This window comes from Harpia harpyja, chromosome 14 (assembly GCF_026419915.1).
Source record: "Harpia harpyja isolate bHarHar1 chromosome 14, bHarHar1 primary haplotype, whole genome shotgun sequence".
Taxonomy (NCBI): domain Eukaryota; kingdom Metazoa; phylum Chordata; class Aves; order Accipitriformes; family Accipitridae; genus Harpia; species Harpia harpyja.
Genome location: NC_068953.1, coordinates 27,325,134 through 27,349,203, shown reverse-complemented (window position 1 = coordinate 27,349,203; position 24,070 = coordinate 27,325,134). Strand labels below are relative to the sequence as shown.

Here is a 24,070-nt window from a genome sequence, read left to right as displayed (position 1 = left end):
CCTCTGTGTAAAGAGCTTTAAAAATTATTAGTGAAAAAACTTCCAAACCTACAAAAGAATTGTGCGTAAATGTTATAGATATTAAATACTTTTATTATAGGATATTAATTGACTAATAGAATATTAACTAAAATAACTGAAGTCAGTAGCTAGACAGAAAAACACAGAGCTCAGATGAATCTTAAGGAAGCAATTTTCCATATGGGCAAATAGAATTTGGTAGGAAATTTAATTCTTTATACAGTCAGTCTTGCAAAACAAAACCAAAATCCAGATATCTTCCTTCACAGCTTCCAGCTTTCTGTATTGTTTGAGTATCTGAAAGTGATTTTTTTTAGATTTCTAGGATCCCAGAGTACAGAACAAAGCCGGTTTTCCCCTCCATCTTCCTTAAAGCTCAGGAAGACCCAAGACATCCTAAAGTATATCATTATACTGTTCCACACCACAGGATGTACGAACTAGTAGTATATTTTGGAACACTTCCTCATCAAAACAAAACAAGTTTAGACAACGAAGGTTGTTAGTCTTCTTGGGTGGTACACTGCTTTCATTGCATAATTGACTGTCTATGACTATATTTGGCAACTGTATTTCAATTGTCTTTTTTGACCTTTGACTTTATTTTTAATTTTTAATTCTGGATATGAGCTGATGGAAAGGTCAAGTTAGCCTTCTGGTGTATGTTATTTAGAAACATTATTAAGAAACAGTTAACAGTGAAAATTCCTATAGTAATAACATAATAGAGGTTAACAATCATAGCACTGAATTGTCACACTTTAAAACTTTCATAACACATGACATCATTTATACAAATGGAAAAAATTCTTTACAACAATTGGTGCTGAAAAGTTGGAAGTGGATATTCACAGATGTGGGCTACAACTTCATGAAAACACACCAAAAAAGCAATAAAAATACCAATGCAATCAATACGCTCTCTTGACTATTATTTAGCTTTTGAAACAAAGGACAAAATGAGGATTAAATTGTAATGGGATTTTTTTTTTCCCCCCAGTATTCACACACTGCCTATGACAATGACTCTAGTACCTGCACAGTTTATCAACAGAAGACTACAATATTCTAAACAGGTTGAATCAGATGATCAGACGGGTAAATCCCAGTTAACATCAGCAAAGCTACGTCAATTTATTCCAACAGAGCATTTGGTCTTTAAAGTTATAGTGGGAATCTGACAATTCAAAACCAGGATGAAATTATTAAAAAGTCTAGATATTCTGTTAAAAACACTGAAATTTTCCTTCAGTATGCACTCTTTCAAAATTAAGCACAGTCAGAACATCAATAGATCAATGCAAAACTATAAACAAAACCACAGAAAACATGACAATTTCATAGCATTTATAACCACAGTAACTTCAACGGGGAGTAATAAACACCAGTCATCTCCTTCACTTCAATCAAAACACTTTTTGAATACACCCATTACCCGTGGGTTTTTTTGAAGGAGTTTCCTAGTGTTAGTACTTCAACCTTTAATAACATACATGCCTTACCTTACTTCCATTTTTGGTAAGCTGGCTTGCTTTCTTTTAAACATTTTAATAGACACTGGGAGGTGCTATAGACTATAAAAAGAAGCTGATCAGACTTGTCCCTGGCCATTTTGATACGTTGGACTTTTGATATTTGTCTAATTACAAGGCAATGTATTTCAAAACAGAAAAAAACCCACCTGCTAACATGAAGCATATTTTCATTAATAACCTGTGCTGATTTTATAAGTTTTTATGACCTCTAAATGTCAAGTGGGATTTGATATTTCAATCAAAGTAACTGTTTACAGCAAAAAAAAAAGTAAATAGAGAACTTCATGATTGTTAAAGACAAAAATTATTACAGATGAACATACATACTATCTAGAGCTGAAGATATTAGGGGAAAAGATAATCACAATCAACATCAAATTTTGAAAAGGTTGCATGTGAATCTGTGCAGAAGTCCCAGAGCTGCTCAGGTGAACTGGTACCATAATTCTGTGGGCTGTCTGTATGCACAACTGTAAGCAATGTAGTGGCAAATGTGAAGTTTTAGATGCTTGTCAGGTGTGTGGAAATGCTCACTACAAGAGCTTTCTGGCTTCTTGCATAACACATGCACAACGTTGCATTATGATGATATATTTGCCCTTTAAGGGGTCTACATGAACTCTAAGGGTGGCAATGTTCAGGCTCTTTAGCTAGCCACTAAGCAGATGGATTTGGGAGAAAACATGGATCTAGCTAAGTCAAGGGAAGAAGGCAGCACAGAGTGGGGAATAGACTGATTCCATCCAGTGCTTGTGTAACTTGTGCAGCAAAGACCTTGTGAAAACAAGAGTTGTATACCCTGACAGAAGCTCTTAAATAAAATAGAAAGGACAACTGAATCCTAGAGAGTGCAGCCAGTACTAGTACAATTGGAAAGTGCAACTTTCACCAGCAAAAGCAACTTCAACTCGGCCATGCTAATTGATTTCCTTTGGAATAGCCTATGCAGCTTAGGGACTGCACATAACATCCAAGGTGATACAAAGAAATCCAAGCAGTTCTTGAGTGTTTATTGGTGAGACTTTACAAGGATTTAGGGAACTAGCTGTGTAAATCCAGCACATAATGATTCAAATAACAAGATTTACTTGTTAGGGCCACCTCGCAACAAGAGACAGATTTACACTGTGAGAAAGGCCAGTACAAGATCCTCCTTAGCAGCAGTCCTTTACATTTGCTTATGTGGGGAAACTGCACCTGAGAAGCCTTGAAGTCATCGCAGCCATATCATTTTCCAATGCTACAGCAAAAAATTGCAATATTACCTTTACATAAGGACAGGGACAAATACCCACGCCCAAAGTGAGATTCATCACAATTGAATTCCCCACCCAGCACTGTTGCTTATATTAGTTTAGCACCATCTTACCAATACCATGCTATAACATAGTACAAAAAGAAACCTCTGCCATGTACTAAACACACTTCTGACAACATATGAACTCCAAGCATGACAAATACTCAAACAGTACTCTCCCTACAAATGTTACTATTCAAAACTATATTGAATACAACTTCAAGAGGCTATTTTCAAACTAACTGGTGACAAAAAGCCATTCTTCCAATTAAAGTAAGCTTCATTCTTCTAACTAAACCTTTTACATTTTTTACTAAGCATGGAGATCCTGGTCAATATTTCCAAGACTGAAAACCAAAACCAAATAAAAAGGTACATAATTTCCAGGGCAAGCAAGTTCTTCTTTAGAGCACTCTAAAACACTGTATACAAGTCAGAAAAAAGAAACTTTCTTATACCTTATGTCCAAATTATGATTCCAGAAAGACCATTCATCCACTCAGGAAACAAATACTACCTCATCAGGCAAGAGACAACATAAAATCGTAGAGAAAACCACAGCTGGAAACACATGGAGAGCCTCTTCCCTGTAAGGAATCCTCCTTTCTCACTGCTGGCCAGCTACAAGGGGCTGGCTGTGCCCTCCTTCCTCCCACTTACTAAAGTAATCAACTACACAGGTGTTTCAAGCCTCTTGCTCTTTTTTACCTCCTGCCATCCCTATGGTACTGGTACTATGTTTTAGAGCACCAAGCATTCTGTCTGAGCATGTTTCAGCAGTCAGGAGGGAAGTTTTCTTATTGAGGCTGTAAAAGACAGTCTGGCATGTTTTCCTACCTTACTAACAGTGTAACAGCCACATAATTGGGTGAATTGATATTGGAGTTTGTAGTTAATATTTATTAGTTCAAAGGAAACCAAATGTTACATGAATTTTGAGAGTAGCCTTAGGAGAGTCTGTTCAAATTATAAAGTAAACAGCAAGAGTCCTAGGCCATTTATACTTGTCCCTTTAAACACCTCTTAAGTTGAGCAATGAAAATAATACAACTATTAATAAAACCATTCTTTTAAATTATTATACCCCAATTTCAATCAGAATGTTCAAATTAGCAAACTGGTGCTCAGGCTACTTGATTATAATTACCAAACTAAAATTGCCTTCAGTTAATATGCCTTCATTTCTGACTGCATCTTTGTGTGACTTGGGAAATTCAGTCTATATTACTGAACATAACTGTCATGCAACAAAATTAAAGGGGGAGAAAAAAAAAAAAGATTACCACATCTTTCTAGGAAGCTATTACCACATCTTTCAAGGAAATCATGTTCTGTTAATTTTTTTAGCTAAGTAATTCAGTGTTTTGAATTCGAATTAATCTATTCTAATCATATTGTTCTAGGACACATTCTGAATGACTTAATGAGAATTTCTGAAATGGCACTTTCATCCAGAAGGAACACTGGAGGCAACATCGGTCTATACCAAAATCTTAAAACTAGCATTAGCCCAAACTAGACCAAAAGCAGAATTTTTCAGGTGATTCATAACATATGAGGCATAAACCCCCTAATTTAGTAAGGTGGTTAATAGCCTAGCTCTGATCCAACCAGATTATTTAAGAGAATGTTATGAGTTCCAATGGCTATATCATTTAAGCAGAAAATGATCTAGTAATAAAAGATATATTTATCATAATTATTGTGAGAAATTATTGGAGAAAGTATTCAGAACTGTTTAACATTTTGAATGTAATAAATACCTATCTTTGCCAAAATAAGTCTAAATACTAATCCCACTTTTTCTTCTTATATAACAAAATATTTCATAAACATGAGTAGGTATTCTGTACATTGTCCTTTTCAGATAGGATCTGTAGACATCCCAGAGACAATTTTTTAAAAGTGCTGACAAGTACTCAAGGGACATTTCAAGTTACATTTCAAAAAGCAATACTTAAGCCTAAACCCCACAGCATATATATGATACTTACATTTCTCAGTCACTTCAGATATTTTCAAAAATGTGCAAGTAGCCACTGTTATGCAATTGTGGGAGACCAAATAAATAATAGAACCCATATTTCCTGACTTTCTGCTAATCATTTGCAAGTGATCATCTTGTATCCATAAGATACACAGTTTTTTTCCCTGCTAGGGCTAAGTTAAAATGTATGACTGCCATTACAATAATCTTTTTTCCCCTTCTCCCTCTTCACATCAGCTGTTCACTGTTTTCTGTGTGATACCATTTTGTTTGGGATGTTCTTATCCATATGACAAAATTTAACAAACATTATTTTTGTACAAATTGTACATGAAAGTAATCATGCTTATTTCCCCAAACAATTAACTACATGAATTCCAAAACTAGAATGTAGGTGATGCAGGAAAATGCAGGATATTTCTGCCCGTATACAGCACTGTAAATATTGAAGATTTTGGATCACAACTTATTATATTGTCTTCTCATTCATACTTCAACAACACAGTTATGGGTACTTTCAGTTGAACTCAGCAAAGCAGAATTGCTAGTTACAGCTCCCATTTCATGAGTTTACTCTTTTCCAGCTCCAGACCCATCACAATGGGATGGTTTCTTTGTTTTCCTCTTAACAGCTATCTGGCAGCTGCATCCCAAACTAGCCTCTGTTAGTATATCCCTAAAGAATTATGTACACATCATCCATTGTAATCACATGTGCTGCAATTTACCTCACAGGTGGTATTGTACAAAGAAGTCCAATTTGAACCCTGGCAGACTGTGCCATATTTATTTCATTAACATAGATTTCTACATGAAAAAAATACTTCCTTCTCTGTGTGCATGGTATTTGATTGAAATACATACTCAAAAACACAGAGATGTAATCAACATGAGAAAGTAATCGTTGAGAAGTACAGCATTAGCTCTCTTTTCAACATACAGTCAAAATATGGCTGTTCTATTCATATTGACTTACTGATGAACTATAGAGAACTATCATTACTAGTCTAAATAGTTGCTGTTGAAAGTAAAAAATATTGCACAGCTGTGGAGGAGTTAAGTTACTGACTAGTGGAAAAGCTATCTAACCCTATGATTCATTAGGAAAAGTTTGCTCAAGAGTTGAGAGACCCACATTAGGAAAGAGACAAATACATGCCGTTTGTAAAAGCCTGGCTCTACTGAAATCAGTAAGAGTTTTGTTACTGATGCCTATCAATGGCTTGAGGAGTTAATTTTAAAAGATGCCAAATAATAACTACTGCTTCTGCAAATCCATGTGCTTTTATTTTAAGATATGGTTTCATAACATTGGTAATGCAGACTGGGCATAAAGAAAAATGAAATTCCTGTTCCAGCATTAATCCCTTCCTGACTTTCAAGTCAGAATGACTTATCTGCATCTTACCAACATCTATCTAGGAGTAATGTTGCTATGTCTATTTATTCTACTCAAGATACAGGCTTAAGAGCACAATACACCAGAATATACCCGATTTAGGATATTCAACTTGAAAAATAGTTAGCTATTACTTTTCAAATACATTTGCAAATTTATATTGCTCTATGAAAGAGATAAATGGAAGTTTATTCTAAGTTTTTCGGAGCTATATTAAAACCACAGATCCACATTTCTATACTAGTAGAAACTGATTTCATTATTTATACTGAATATATATTTAATAGTAGAAATATAATCTACTTTTGTAAATTTTTTTCTACCATATAATGTTTGCATTCACATATGAATCAAGAATACATTGATAGTCATAGAGGAATTACTGTGGCACTAAAAGACCAAGTTAAGAACAAGAAAAGTACTTTGTTTTGTTTTGTGTGGTAAAAAACAATCGGCTTTTCAGTCAACTTTGGTACTTTTTCTCCAGCTCCTTTTTGCAATGCAGCTGAAGTCACGAATATTTTACGCAAAGAAAGAAAAGGTTTCTTCACCACTTTAAGTGCTTGGAATAGCCATAATTGTTTCAGTCAGAGCAAAAAGCATAGCAAATTCTTTACCAAGAACAGGTTTTTTGTATATATTTTAGAACATACCATTATGGGTGCAGCCAAGCTCTGTGCTGTTGTAACTTTACGGTCTTCAAGGCAGCTCTAAAATTTCCTGCCCAGTTTAGTGTTACACAGTAACTTTTCTTTTACTTTTATGTTACAAATACTAGGAGAGAACAGTACCATAAGGAATAGAAATAATCATAAATACAATGCAGAATCAAAAAAAGGCCTGCATGCTGAGTCTGCCAAACACAAAATTATACAAGCTTAATTCAAATCCTCCACAAAATAGAAATGTAAGAGCTGCAAACCCTTTATTTGCACATATAGCTTCTGCTGCCCAGCCCGTAGTCTAATATTAAAACCCCATTAACCTTTATCTGAGTCCTCTAGCTCTATGAACCTATGGAAGAAATCTCTACCATGTTACTCTGCTTCCTTACAGAGAACAGTTTACTCTTCTCTGCTTGAACAAGGTCCTTGTTTAAGCCCATTAGCTGAAATGCATGTTTTCAAACATCTACGAATCACAGACCAGCTGTTTTCCAGATTTTAAGGGGGTCCATATATTCTGCTACGGACTGCTTATGTATTACTTCTATAAAGCTCATCAAAACTTCAAGTCACCAATAGATATAAAAGCAAAATAAGAATTATGTGAATTGTAGCAAAGAAATTGAAAAGTGAAGCATTCCCAAAGGCCCCTGTCTGAAGCTGTTATCAAATGCTTGAGTGGTATGAAATCTTCCATTTGTCTCAGAATCAAGAGAAAAGTATGTCTTTATGCTTATGCCAGTGCACTGCACTGTAGTCTATCAAACAGATTGTTCGATTATTGTCAGAGATAGAAATCTGGAATTCTGCCAATATATAATATGGCTGCCAGGATGGATCTGAACTTAAGATATTAAATCCTTTAACAGACTGGTCACAGATAACTTCATTATAAACAGTCACCATGTAGTGATTTAGTAGTACCTGTGTGCTCTGACAGCCAAGAAAACTAACTACTGCAGCTGACAGGCACAGGAGACCTTGTGTCCTTCCTTATGCAGTTCGGGGCCACAGGAAACTTTCCTTAGTTGTTAGAGAAAGTATAGTAGTTTCTATCACATTTTAAATACTTGCCTCTGGTTAATTGAGATATGACTGTTATGGCATACTGATTTTATTACTGTTTTTAAATTTAATTGTTTTAGCGCAATTTCTGTCAAAATGTTTAAAGAATCTTTTTAAGAGACTTGATCTTCTAAGTCACTAAAGGCTAGGTTTTTAAGAATGTTTCAGTAACTAAAGGTGGAGTTGAGCAGCATTAGATATATATTAAAATCCTCTTTTTAAACTAGCCTGTAGTTGGGGTTATTGGTGATAATGCAGAAGAACAGTGGATAACAACCCAAGGCAGCTTTCTAACTTTATAGTTTCCCTTTTATATGTCCCCTTTACATATCTTTAGCTGATATAAACAATGATAATTTAATTGAAATAAACATAACTGCACTGACTCACACATGGGGATATAAAAATTAGAACAAAAGCAATGGGAAACTGGGTTGTGTCCAAACCAATAACAAATAATTAAAATGTGTTAAAGTTAAAAAAGTTTAAGAAACTTTTCACATAATTTGGCTAATCCTATGCTCTGTTAACTGTTCAGTACTGTTATCTTTATTGCATGACTTTTTTACATTTTAGCTATGACTGATAACTTCTCTTCAGAAGATAACATCATACTATTCTAACACAACACACTGGAATGTGTGCAGCCCTTAGTTCTAGAGTCCTTCTTTCTACTTTTAGGGTACAAGTAGCTTTCACTAAAAAGCTAAGACACTATTTCTATGTAACACTTGAGAAAAGGAAAGCACAGAAAGGCTGTGGACTCTAGAAAATATTTACATGACACTAGTTGCAATAGTTTTCTCACTGACTTTCTGATATTACACACATGGGCAAAACTGTGTGCACGAAAATTTGTATCATCAAACTCAAAATCATTAACACCTGATTTCCCCTACATCCTAGCATTTGAAGTCAAAACTGAAAAACTCCCCCTGATTTTCAAACTGGATAATTCAGCTGAATTTAAAAAGGCAGATTAAAAATCACACAAATAAATACGAAATAAAAGAGAAATTTGGCTACAGTTCCCATAGTATATTTGCTCTAGTAATAGCAATTGGTCCTGATTCAGAGGAACAATTTTCTCCACTGCTGCTGATGCTGCTGTTTTTCTCAGTTTTGATACGGAATTGTAAAGCTAGAAGAGAACTAAAGATTAACCGGATGACAGTAACACATTTATAAATACCTGATCATGTAAACAAAGAGAGAGGTTTCAAAGTGCTGCCTGTGTGTAATGGTAAATATTCTATTGATTTTCCTAAAGTCAGGCTTTCATCTTAGACAAAATTTTTAGTCTGGTAAAAACAGTGTGTAACTAGAAATAAATTAATGACATTAGGCAAAATTAAGACAAGGAATTATTAAGACATTAAAAAAAAAAGATTGTTAGATAATTGACGCACATTTTGACCCATATACTGAGCAAGACATGAGAAACATCAGGTAAAAAAAATCCTAATTTATTTATCAGAATTGGATTAAATAATTAGATTGGGTTTGATTTTGAGGGGTTTTTAATTTTCTCCTTCTATGAATTTACATTTCAGTGTTTGGTCTAATACAGATTTTGAAAGTTTAACTAAATCTAAATTATTTGTCGGCAGCAAACCAGAACAATTTGAAAGACCATATCATATAAATATATGTCCAGTAGTGTTTTGAAGGCAGAAAGAGTGAGCCAGATGGTTTCTATCAATTCCCACTCTGTGGTGCAGCAAGGGGTTAGTACGATTCTCTTAGCAGCTACTTGCATTTTGTACCTTGAAAGGAATTACGTCCTGCCTGCTTGTGTTCTTGTAGATGCTGTAACTGGTATATTTAGATGTCTGCCTTCAACTGTTCCTGCACCAAGTAGCGGATCTGATTTGGAAATTGAACTAAAACATATTCAGTTGGGTAGTGCTTGCCCTACATTTTACATAACTACTTAGAGTGGCAAAACATGTCTATCTCTTGCAATAGGGATTGCAGTGTTTACGAACGAAATGCTCTCTTAACTGTGTGAAACAAAATTTTACTGTCCAAAATTTCAAAGTACTTAAAACTATTTGCTCCTGTGCCAGAGGCCCTTAAGTATACATTCAAGCTCTGGAATACTGCAGCCACCTTCTTTCTTATGCGACTACTTTCTGAGTTTTACTTATTTTAAATAATAGGGTTAATAGCTACATCTGGGAACATTTTCACTATTAAAAATGCATTTTACTTTATATTTAAACTGATAATACAGTTTTCAGCACTGAGAATGTCATTATGATCATTCTATGAGCATTTAACAATACCTTTTAGTAATGTTTGTCAACAATGTGTAATTCTAAATTATCCTGAAAGAACAGGAAGGCAGTTTGTAGGTTCAGTTTGTCCCCAGAATACGGCTCTGCTATTCCTTCTGTCAAGCCTGTTTCAGGGACCAGAGAAGCTGCCACAGGAATGGCTGGAGACAGTACAATATGCAGAACAAAACAGCTAGACCTTGAGGGTGAGGGAATACCTCATATAGAAAAGAACAGGTTCTGCCTTAGATGTATTTTTGCCCCCTTTAACTAAGTCCAGCACACAGTGCCATGTTATATTTATGCTATCTTTGCAACTGCCTGCAGCCAGCTTATACAGGTGATAAGCCGTAATAGCACATGAAATGCACCTGGAACCGAAGTTCTTCAGAACACAGTTCAGATAATGAATCAGCCAATTTCTTATACACAGAAAAGGTATGTGAATATGCACTCCTGTTTTCCTTAGAAAAACAGAAGACAAAGCCTTCCATAGAAATGACATGACTAATTTTATGTCAACTATGATGACTAATTCTACCCAGGAAAGGGGGAAGGAAATTTAATCAGCCATGGTGCTGGGGCAAGACACCAAAACACCAGCTCTTTACTAGATGAAAACACAAAATAGTGTAGTAACAAATATCAAAGAACAAATTAATATATTTAAAGACTTTTGCATTATGGAAGAACTAGGAGACACAGGAGGCTCTGGTCCTATGTAGAATTTTCCAAGTTTCAGGTAATCAAAATAGCTGTAGGCACTGAAACTCTAAATTTGGGAAGTTTTGTACCACTAAATGGATGAATCTCATTTTGCTGTGAAAAGGTTAATTAGCAGCGTTTTACATTTACTTTTGCTATTTTGAAGGTAGATTCTGGAAGTCTTCAAAGCTTGAAAACATAATTTATTCTAGTGAAAATGGCACAGAAGATTTAAATACTAGAAATATCTTTCATCTGAGCTGTAGGGAAAGTGTTTGTTGGATAAGTTTAGCTCTAAACTATTAAATCATTAATTTTCTTACTGCTTGGAAACAATTATATTTTGTAAACAGTCATTCCATGCTTTTTTTCCATTTTTAATATCAGTAAATTATTAATGCTGTAATAAGAGAGCACTTCTTCAGACTGAGGATTAAGGCTTGGATTTTACATGACACTATTAGTTCTGAAAAATAATATTAGCTTTCATTATAACCATGTGTTTAGCTCCAAGGCTATTTTTATTGGAGGGAAATGTAGTTTCCTGCAAAAATGAGAAATGCCTACATGCTGTATAAGAGGCGGATCAAGAAAATATTTATATGAAATGCACAGTGGAGATCAGCAAAGTGAAGGGTTCTAATAAGCTTAATGAGAAATTCACAAGTGAATGACTGCCTGGGGCAGTATTATTCAGTCATTACTCTATACTGCTATTCACAAGTCAGACCTCTAAATTCAAAAGTTCCATAGTTTTACAATCTACTTCAGTGAAAAATGTCATATCCTTTTGGTTTTGAAGATCAAATCAAGAGAAATATGGGAAAGACAGTGGTCCAAAGTGCTAATGTTCCAAAGACACATACACAGGAGAGAAGGCAATTTAGAGTCAGAATATCCTAGACCAATTCCTATTACACTACCATTTTCAATGAAGAATGAAGCATTTGATTTACAAAACTAGCTAACTCATCAACATCAGCAGAGAGTTAATATAAAACTGAGGCCAAAAAGGTTGTACAATAAGGAAAAATACTCAAAATTCTAAGCTATTTCTCCTCAGCAGTAATTCATTGCAAAATGGTCACTGAAACCCTCACTACAGTAATTAGTGGAGGTAAGCTTTACTGGGTGTAGTAAACTGATAAGCACTGCTTTTATTCACTTTGAAAAATAACTTGAAAAGGTATTATGGCTTTTAATATTTCCTACTGCAGATCAAATGTGGTAAGCTTGTAAGTAAAAAGGAAGGTGTATTTCCTAAACATCAATCTGGAAGTTCAAACCAGACTCTTCTTTTCATGATGTTGTCCCAGTAATACATATTCAGAAGGCCAGATAATACATTTGATGATGCATGTGAAACGTGTGTAAATACTTTGAACAATGCAGGCTTAAGAGTGGAACGCGGCTTACTCCTTCCTTTTCTGTCATAAAGGTAAACACCCACAAGTCCAAGTACACATGCAAAGAACAGATCTTGTAAGTAAAATAACAGCATTTCTAAACAGTCATTTTAGTTCTCTGTCGTATCTCCTCTCTTCTGGTTAGTTCTCATCTTGCATTTTTTTATACTGTCTTCACAGAGTTATCAAGTTAGCAGTTTCTTTCAGAAACATTGACATGGCTCAAATTCCATAACTAACTTATCTGTCAACTGTTGAATACCACCAGGACAACGGTTTATTATAAAGCTGTTCTATTTAGCAATGCATGTATTAATCAGTTCATAGGATTGGCAAACAGTGGAGAAATCTATGGGTAATGTAATGTCAAGTAAGGAATGTTTAAATGATCAATAAATGAAAAATAAATGAAAATCCACTGAAGTACAAAAAATACTTTGATGGACTTCTGTTTAGCAGTTAGTTGATTTTTTTTAATACAGTATGCTTACTGTTTTTCTGCCAATGAATTGCAAAAAGGTGATTAAACATCAGCTACTTATGCTTAATCAAACATGTTCTGCACACAGACTAAATCTCATAAGCAAATTTTGCTACTTGAGGATGATTGAAAAATATGCTGCATCAAGTCCTCAAGGAATATCTCTCTATCGTTAATCATGTTTCCTCAGACAACTACAATTTTTTCTGCTTGGAAATTACACACTGGACAAAACCAGGAGTTTTGAGTGCTTTGAATATTTGTCCATGATATCCAGATGTCTGGCACCTCACTGAAGCAGTAGCTTCAACTGTTCTACTGAAAATCCTTGACAGATCCATTGTTTATGTGCAGATCATTTTTACAGTCATATTCATATCTAGAGTGCTTCAGATAGTCTACACATGCACAGCAAATGCATGCATGGATACAGCAAAAAGCTTCTAAATAAAAGATTTTAGCCTTTCATATTGGTCCACACTGTAAATAACAATATATTTTATATGTGTTTATGCCATAAATCCAAATTCTGAGCATCACAAGGAGAAAGAAATATATGACAGTTAAAAAAAGAAAGTGATAGTGAATGTATGTACCAGCTTGTTTTCCGTTACTGTAATTAACTGTTTATTAAAATCATATCCATAGACAGAAAATTTCTGGGGTGGAGACAATCCCATCTCTGCTTTGAAAGCCATTATAACATACAACCATATACTTGTATATTTCTACTTACAAAGCTTATGAACATAAGTTCTATGAGGTACCATCTGGGAAACTCTTTCACTCTCTTGCTAAGAAAAGTACAAAATACAAATGCAAATTCTACTTTCTATCAACTGTAATTTAGTAATGGGGAAGGGTAAAAAAGGAATTAAATCATAATACAATATCTTTTAAATTAATACCTTTCTTTGCAGTAAATTTTTTACCATTAGATTTTATATTTGAGAGACAATGAGCACACATATTGCTCTACCTAAAAATGAACTTTAAGACGTGTCCATTAAAAAATATTATTAAGAATCAAAATAACTTAAGCACAAACAAATACTTCACAATATACACACTATTTTTTAAAAAGAGATACAGAGGGGTAATGTTTCCTGAAACCAATGACTTACAAAACTATCCAATGAAAGTATTAATTTACTTTCAGAAAGCACATACTGATAGACTCCTCTGGAAAAACATTTCAAGTGTAATAAGCCAGCTAATGAATGTATTTACTGTGCTGGCTCACCAAATACACGCATGCACTAAAAACACCACGAAAGTTTTCCAAAATACTGTATGATTGACGATTGTAATTTGTATTTTCTTGCTTTAAGAGGCACAAACATTAACTTATTAAATCCCAGAACAAAAGAACAAATTACATTAAATACCATTAAACACTGTCTTGTAAGCAATGACAAGAGCATTTTTCTTGGCCTTGAATCATCTGCAAAGGTCACTTGAATTCATAAATATGTGCTCCAAATTTAATTAATTAGAAACACAAGTTAATGAAATTTAGAAGTTTCATTTCGTTTTGACTTATTTTCCATCCAAGTCTTTTCTGCCCCCTCTTTCCCTATTTGAGATTCCAGATACTTTATCGTGAGACAAGTCTGCCTTGGAAAGGGTGTTTCACAAACACGTTCCTCACAAGTGCTTAACTGTCAGTGCCAGCCTCCCTACCCCTAAAAATCAGCAGCAGACTGTTTTTTTCAATTTCAGTGCACAGAGAGGCCACAAGAAATAAAGTGCTGTAAATATCATGCAAAATTTGGTATTGTAAATAATTTAGAATATTTTAAAAATCAGCATTAGATATATTATGTTAGCTATTGTTTTAAAAGTAAACAAGAATGTAAAATATCAACTAGCTTCTGGACATTTGCTTTTACTTTTCTTTCCTTAAAAACCATACTTCTCCTTTTTTTCTTCCTCTTCCTTTCTTTCCAGCATTTAGAAGACTACAGAAGTCTTCTTAGCAGTTTTCATCTTACCCTTAAACATTTTCTTATAACACGTATACCTGACAGAACAGAAAAATACTGGGATGAAATTGCTGTCAGCCTTGCTGAAAAATGTAATGGATGCCAAAATTTCTCTTTGAATTAATGTCTACAGAAACTCTGACACTAACAAATCGAGGAGCAGTGACCAGAAACATTATGCAATAGATATTGAGGGGATGTTGTCAATGTATGAAACATTTGGAAAAAGAGCCAGCTGATGAGGGACTGAACACAATGTGTACTTTAAAACCTCTTCCAAAATCTTCCTGAACAGTCTTATTACCCGACACATTGGGGCAGTTCCCTAGCATGTGAAAAGATAGCTAGCCCAGTGGTTCTGCTCTCTCTTCTCTTCCAAAGACCCATTGGACAGGTTGTTACCACCTGCTGGATCTTCAGTAATGTACTGCACTTACTGGTTTCCTTACAGCTCTCAAAAGCAAGAATTGCAACTGCTTTTTCAGCCTCTTGGCCGCAAAATGATTAAAGACAAAATGCCCCAATTTTGCTAAATCACAAGGGTCTCACTACTTTGTTATAGATAGGATATTGTTATCTGAGGGTATCAGGGGCAAACACAAAGAAACTCTGCCTATTCAGCTATGGCTGCATACAGTTAGAAATCAGTTTAATATAATCTGTAAATAGATTGTATAGCAATAAAAGCAAAGATTTGTTAAAACAAATAAAATGTCACAGTATTATTGTGTTGTAAAAGCAAAAATGTTTAACAAATGAAAAGAAGATGACAATTGTTAATGCAAAATATTAATTAAATCAGAAAAAGATACTTAATGTCAGGTGATTAAAAACAAAATTATCAAATACCACTTGCCAGGAAAGAATTATCTCACATGAGAATGCTCAATTTTATATCAATGATGTAGCTAAATGACAATTTTTCTACATAAATTTCCAGCCCGAAGTACTGTCCTGTCTTCCAGGCCACAGTCACAGAATAAGTCCAAACATAAAAGTGTCTACTTGTAAAGTACTGAGCAACTGTCATTCTAGACCAGAATGCCAGGAAACTCACCTCATTTATTATGTAAATTGTCTCCAAAACCTGATATATATTTCACCCACTAAAACTATTGTGTCAACCTAAAGGGTTGTTTTGTTTCTTCGGTATTTTTCTACTGGATTTTATATCAACTGTCTGTTATTTAATTTGAACCAAGTGGTTAAAAAGACTGCTGCCAGCATCCATAGTCGTCGTCTTCTAAAGAGAAACTATAGCCCACCTCAGCTGAGTGTCTTTTATGTACACCGGACAGAATTTCAGCTCTGTAGGAAACTTTATTCACTACAGGAATTTTAAGCTACATTTGATACTGACCATGCAACCATATAAAATTGTTTGGAATTTCATGCTGATTTTATAGAAATTACAGTTGTTTTCAATTTTGTATGCCCATTTTCAAGTTGGTTTTTTTTTTTCACTTTCTGGCTTTAATCCAATTTTTTTCCCAGTTACTTTGTGGTATATTCAAGTCTTCTCTTAAACCTCTTCTGAAATTTTATGTGGATGCTTTAGATAAAGTAACTGAAAAACATAGTTTACATTTTCATTTTTAAACCAAGGATATTTAAGACCTTGTTGAAGTTTGGCCTTCTGAACTTCTCATCATCAACATCTTATCAATTTAAGCATGTCTTCAAAGTAATTTTGGTTATTAGAGTATTAAAAGAATATTTAAATGAAACAATCTACATATAAGAAATTTCTTTTTTCCATCCTAGCTTGGTGACTTTTTCCTTTTCATGAATAGATATCGAAAGGATTAGAACTTTCTACTTCAAAAGGAAGCACATAAGAACGGACTTGCTAATATAAGACAAGGAATGGTATAGTATTAGACTGAGGAGAAGAGGCTTTCCTTAGTGGAATTTCTGACTGTAGATTTTAGTTCTTTATCATTTCTCTGAAGTATCTGGTGCTACATAAACTAACACTTAGAAACTGGCACAGACAAATCTCACATGTGTGCCTGTTCAGCATTTTTCTCTATTTCTGTGTGGGTTTTTTTCTGAAAAGATTTTAGCTTAATATACCTCTCCTGCCTCACTGAAGGAACTACCATAGGGATAAAATCCTGGCTCTACTGAGTTAGATGAAATCTTACTATTCACTTTAATGAGGACAGAATTTTTGCCTTTATGTATAAAATGGCCTACAAACATAACACAACATAGTAGGTTTACTTCTATTACCATTTTTCTATGGATATAGAGATTTACCTCCTTCCAGTGAACCAGCTAACAAGAATTAGCATGAACACTGAAGCTCAGGTACACTTACGTTCACAGTAGAGGAGTAATGAAACTAGTACATTTTAATTCAGTTCATGTCTTAAACGCAGTCAAAAATGGTATACTAGAAAAGACATTCTTTAGCTTTGGTGAGTTTTGCTTAAATCAGATTACCATCCTTATAAAGCTAATCTTTAGAGTGTATTACTCTTTTGTTGTTGATTTTAATACCACCAATTACTCAGAAGCAAAGCTCTTCCTGCATTTATAGAAAAATGAGATTATTGGGTTACTTTCCAGTACACCAAATGTTGTTCCTGGCTAGTGTTATTAAAGACATTGCAGTGATGCAGAATTTCAAAATGAAAGAGAAGATTAAAAATAAGAGTTTTTAAAAAAAAAACAAACAAAAACAACCAAAACCAAACTAACTAAAAAGATGACATTCACAGACATGGCTGAATGTAACTGTCACAACTGTGTAACAAACCATATACACTAAGAGCATAAGGATAACCATATCAGCTCAGATCCAAATTTAATTTAGCCCAACATCCTGTTGGCAAGAACCGCCAGTATCAGATGATTACAGAAAGTATAGAAGAAACAGGAAATATCTGCAGTTGGCCAAAATTCTGGTTGAACAGTTTTATCACCTCTTGACACCTACTGATGGATTAGGTTCCTATCTGCAACAACACATCCTAATGTCTGTTTACCATTGCATAATTTCTCTTACAGTGATTGAGTACCAGGAACACATACAAAATAAAGACGGACCAATATGACTATAATGTCATATAGTGTAATATAATGTGATATCTTGACTTAATAGAGATACTGAAAGGAAATGATACAAAGAGGGAAAAATACAACTTACTTTCTCTATTTTATGGATTTATTATTTAATTTTTTGGTACATTCTTTAGGAATTTCCTGCTTTGGTGCTGTAATTATAATATAAAACCTCATTTTTATATTTAAATATGTTATAAATTATGATTGGAAGAGACAGTGATTTCCATTATCCACACATCTCTTTAATCTCAAAGTTTGTGTTGAGTTTTTATATATCAAGCTGAGTATTAAAAAAATAGAAAAGTAGTTTAGATGTTTTCACAGTAAGATTATGTTGTTTGTAAGTGTTAAAGATTCCATTAACTAGTTCATCAAAGAACTTGTGCTTTGAGAATTAAGCAGCGCATAATAGGTGTGCAGGAGAAAGCTGGTCACCTTATAAATCTTGTATGTTCAGAATCACCTTGTAAAACAGTTAAAGTACCGAAATCCCTGTATTAAATTGAATATTACTCAAAAATCATTCTTCCTGGTCTGTGAGAGGCCTCTGATATTGGATACTAAATGTAAGCATGTGATACAACTGCAATGCTGACACTGATAAACTAATAAACTTTCAGTGTATGACTTCTCAACCTTAATAATCTCTTTCCATAGTTTCTGTACATAAAGGAAGAAATTTTAAATTCATGTACATACTAACAAGTGAGTTCCATACAAAAGACTATATACTGAAAGATCATAAATCAAATTTGTGGCTAAAATCAGCTATCACAGTTCTAACTACACAGTAAAGTCTTAATTTCCCCAGTTTGCTAAAAATTGTGTTTCCATTTCCTATGTAATTTATTTCATTTAAAGAAAAATATATGTAATGAATTGCAGCAAACATACATTTCTGAAATTAAAATAAAGAAGAATTACTGAGGAACAGCCTCCAGAAAAAGAAAAGGGAGCTTACAGTATGCTGTCTTATTGCTTAAAGGAACTTGTGTCATATGCCTTAAAATAGAGAAACTCAGTGATGAATCACTTGCACATCAAATACAAAAGTGCATGTGAGATGCTGCCTCAGAGACATAAATTACATAAATGCTTTGCTGAAAAGGGAAAAATTCATGCTTTGTTTCTTCTTCAGGGATACGTTAAGACACATCAGAACAGATGAGACACGATCGAGAACTGGGAGTAGAAAAACCAGCACATGCAGTTTATGATAGGCCATTTAATTCTGAGATAGACATGTTCTGAGCAGGGAATAAAGAATACACAAGTTCTATTTCCACTGAACTCTCTGTAGTCTTTTTTCTTCCTCTTTAACATTGCTAATATTAAGACATTATTAATGTGACATAGTGATTGGAGAGTTTATGTGGTGTTCCCTCACTAAACTTCATGGAGAGATGCACAGACACAGTATCTTTAGAAAAGTGCCAAAGACCTAAAATATTCTTTGGATTTCATATCACCTCTGAGTCAGGGTGTCAAATGTTATTTATGTGAGAGCTAGCCCTAATTCTGGGGGTACATAATGGCTTAAAATTGTGAAAAGCACATAAAAATATAGCAAATAGTACTGAATATGTATAACAGTCTATGAATCTCCAATTATCTGTCTTTAATTAAAATGCATTGCTTTTTATGCATAATGGGATTTTAACAAGTAAGATGAAAAACCATGTAAAGATCTGAATATTATTATAAATTATAATTATAAATTATTATTATAAATCTATCACATGTAAAGTAATTCCTACAAGTTAGTATGAATGTCACCATCTACTTAAAAAAAAAACCCAAGCTGAAAAATAATGTAAAAATTCTAATAATAATATTGCCTTGGACAAAAGCTTTTGGCATTTCCTTTTTAAAAGCAGTAGTTACTGTAACTTCAGCCAACATCAGCTTACTCAAGGAAATCTCAATTCCTATTAGCATGACTTGTTTTAAAAAGTCATTTTGAATCTTTCATTTTTTAAATTCTGTATAAATAGAAAACTCAAACATAGATTTAAGAAAAACCCCTCTCCTTAAGTTAATGGCCAGCACAGGCAAAAGAACAAATGGATATAAGCTGTCGCTGAAAAAATGCAGATTGCAAATTACTACAGAGTCTCTAGCCATTAAAATAAATCAAACTCTGGAACAGCCTTTGGCGGAAACACTGGGGGCAAAGAAATAACAACTCCAATTTAGTATTGGCAAAGTTTATGAAAAGAGAATTATCTGATGCAATTCCCAGGCTAGCAGAGCACTGGACTTGATGACCCAGAGATCCCTTCCACTGTTATGTTCTTTGTTTGGCTAGATGCAGATGTTCATCTGTTTTTCAGACTCACTGTGGTTTTTCTAAAGTGAAATTTAAATGAAAGTTAATAAAATTTTTTTAAGTTTCAGCTAGAAATTACCCTTTGTAAGAATTGTTGCTAGGCCTGCAGCAGAGTGGAACCTGTCAGAGAATTCTAAAAGCTTTAAGTAAAGTTGGCTTAGCATTATAGAGAAGTACAGAAGTGTAAGTGTTCAGAGATGAACGCCCAGCAGGGCACCCACCATGAGAAGAGGTAACTGATCTACTGGTAGGGAAAATAGGAAGAAAAAAGTAAGCAATACAGGCTAGGACGGATACATCAGTAATATCAGGGAAGAAAGCAAAAGAGAACAGTGAAGAAAGCAAAGGACATCAGGTTATAAAAAAAAGTATAGGGAAGGAGAAATACCATAGATATTTAATGCCTTTCTAAAAAACACTAATTAATGAAAAACAATTATCATGTGTGGTGGCTGTGAAGAGTCAATACAAACTTGAAAGAGGAAAAGAAGAAAATGTTTTGTTCAAGAGGAAGGTCATCTTTCAGGTGACAATCTAACATAAGCCTCTCTCTCCCTCTCCTTCACTTGTCTCCCCCATGCTTAGCTATTGGAATTTGCCTAGAGTTGGCTGGCTTTGAAAGACCCCATTTTGGAGAACAAGTCACAGTACAGATGCTGCCACACACAGTTCTGTAGGTGACTCAGTATGGAAGAAAACGGCTCCAACTCAGAAGTATAACTCTAAAATATTACTTAAAACAAAACCAATAATATTTAAGCTTGAAAACAACCTGGTGTTCCTTAATAACTCGCACCATCCTCCTGCCTTTGATCAGTGTTTTTTTTATTAACATGAGAATATTTTTTATGTTGCAGGTAACTTAAATGTATCATAGCGACTACAGAAAGCTATTGCAGATATATATCAGTGAGATGAAAATAAAGTGATTATAGAAAACAACTCTAAATGTTTTCTGGTTTTGAATAAATAAGTTCTCAGAGCAGCTTTTAATGATTTTCAAATACACGTATCTTTACAGCTCCAATCAGTCATAAAAGCATACAAAGGTCAAGCAAATACTTTATCTTATTTAAGACACTGTGGTCTGTTTTCTATCACTCACAAGTTCTAAGGTTTACACTCTTTCAAGGAGATGATACTGCTACACAAGCCTTCAAAATAAAGGCTTTACACAAATTCTGCAAACCTTGATGGCTATGTATATAATTCTTCCAAATGAAACCCTGAGCCTGATAAATTCTAAGATATGCTGATCCTTTGAAAACAGAAAAATTACTTATACTAACATAGCAACTTCAGTATAGACTTAAAAATTATCACCATACAATTTTTTAAGGGGCTGTGTGCAGACATGATCACATACAGATGATTTTTAAAGTCTAGCCCTTTCTTCACATGTATAAATACATAATTTTTCTGTTTTCTAAGAATGATTGCTGCAGATTTTCAATAAACACAGAAGTATTACAGAATATTAGTTCAACTAAACCTTCTAAGTTGACGGGAGAACAAACAACCATTTTACAGCCCTTACTGTGTGCCTTTGCAGGTATTCTAGAAATCCGAACAGTGGCAGTTGGAATAGTGGCAATCAAAGGAGTGGAAAGTGAATACTTTCTGGCAATGAACAAGTCAGGAAGACTCTATGGGAAGGTATGGATGCAAACTTCTCTTGTGTGTACAATCATCACGTACAATCTTAAAGATACGTATTTTTAGATGTAGCATCTGTATAGTTTGTATAACATAGATTCCTAACAAATTAAAATATATCCTGTACTTATCCCATACATCCCATACTAGACTTTTAAGTCCATTTAATAAATTCAGTGATTAGAGCTTATATACTTTTAAAAAATGTGGAATACTAAGGGGGAATATACAAAACTAAAATATTCAATACTCAGATTTCAAAAGTCCAATTTATTTCTTAAAAATATTAATAATATTTTATGGGGTTTATAATGTATATTCTTCTCCCATCTTCCCTAATCTAAGTATTTAAAAGAACACTTGCACTTATTTTACTCTATTTTATTATTTACTCTCAACAGAAAGTATGCAATGAGGACTGCAACTTCATAGAACTGATTGAAGAAAATCATTATAATACATATGCTTCTGCAAAATGGACACACAAAGGAAAGGAGATGTTTGTTACATTAAACCACAAAGGGGTCCCCATGAAAGGTAAAAAAACAAAGAAAGAACATAGAGCATCCCACTTTCTTCCTCTGGCAATATCCTAATCACAAATGATCTATAAAGAACTAGTTCCAGCAGGAAGATTATTTTTAAGAAGACTATTTGACAAGATATCAAGAGAGGCTGGAATACTACTGAGAAACTGAACAAGCTGGACTTGCGCATTTATGTTTATTTTTAAGAGACTACATGAAAAAGATTTGAAAATATACACAAAACCAGATTTACTAACTAAAAGTTGTAAAAAATTCTAAAGAGTTGTACAATCATTATCTTAGTCATTGTAACTGGGTAGTTTCTTAAATTAATTTACCCTGAAGAATAAGTCATTACTTGATTATCTGATAATATTTTATTTAAAAAATCCTATCTGCTTCTTAAATATGGCTGCTATAATAATAATAAGCAGATGATAATGTTGTGTAAAATATGTCAGACTTTAAGGCTGCTGGAATGAGTTGTCAGATTATCAAGTCAATAGTAAATGTGGAGGCTGAGCAGTATTTTAAATACTTCCCCTGAGAAACTGATATCCTATACATAAACTATATGATCAGAAAAAAAAAATATAATCTTGTAAATGTTTATTGTTTGTATTCAGATAAAAGAGTTAGTTTGGAAAAATTAAGTTTACTCTACTACAAAATGTTCCTATCTATTAAAGAAACAAATACCTAATGCTGCTCTAAGAGATGTTTCAAATAGTGTATGTAAAATAAGAATAGGAATAAATAATGTACTTCATCTCACTTTTCACAAATTAACATTTTATATAGTGATGAAGGAAAAATTCAGACATATTAAGGTTTTTTATGTAACATATCCTATCTTTTGTATAATTCCTGTTAGGGCATACAGCTTTCAATATTGTTTTTCCATCCTTATACATGCTTTTTCTGTTGTTACAGCATTAAACTTTATTTTAAGTTGTATTTGAACTTTATTGTTCTAAGTTATTTAAATGTTATTTATAAAAAAAAAAAACCAAACAAAAAAAACTTATTAAGCTGCATCTGTTTCATATGCTTTTAATTCTAAAGGAATAACAAAATGGTCTGGCTGAGATGCATGAATTTTTTTCTGTGACCAGACACAAAGACTAGTACACAACCCTCTTGCCAACATACATTGGATGGCAGACAAAAATGACAGCCTGCAGCAAATCGCACAATGGACATCTCAAAAGAAACAATGCAAAAATGTAAAAAATCTTTGCCCCATACTCTTGCTAATTGAATTACTAGCATGCTTGGAATTACACCAGGTAAAAGAAGGTTACAGTTCCAGCAGGTACTGGAACTAATCCGCAGATGGTAGAACCTATACTCAGAGATACAGAAATATGTCAGAGTCTATATGACTAGTCTAAAACTTCAACTAAAACCAATGTGACCTGATGAAGAAAAGACATCTTAATTTTCTAGCTATTAAAGTGTTCAACTAAGCCCTACATGACTAATGCATCGTACCATTTCATTCTGTTCAGTTTGCCTACAAGTTTTCTCAGTATTGTGATACTTGTGCTTAGATAAAAATCACCAAAAAATTAGCTAAAACAGCTGCTAGATGACTGGGATGGAGTCAGGTTAATTACTAATGGTCCTAAATGCTCTCTACTTTTCATTACAAGTGCCTA

The 24,070-nt window shown here is 33.8% G+C and overlaps 1 protein-coding gene across 4 annotated transcripts in view; it reads left to right on the top strand.

Moving 5' to 3' along the window:
- Positions 1-23,337, top strand: part of FGF7 (fibroblast growth factor 7) — a 30,586-nt gene extending 7,249 nt beyond the window's left edge. For all 4 annotated transcript variants that reach the window (XM_052808960.1, XM_052808959.1, XM_052808961.1 and 1 more), the window contains exons 3-4: positions 21,779-21,882; positions 22,284-23,337. In XM_052808960.1, coding sequence (XP_052664920.1) covers positions 21,779-21,882; positions 22,284-22,478 — 299 coding nt within the window. In that variant the 3' untranslated portion in view covers positions 22,479-23,337. The remainder of the gene's footprint in view (positions 1-21,778; positions 21,883-22,283) is intronic.
- Positions 23,338-24,070: the final 733 nt, after the last annotated feature.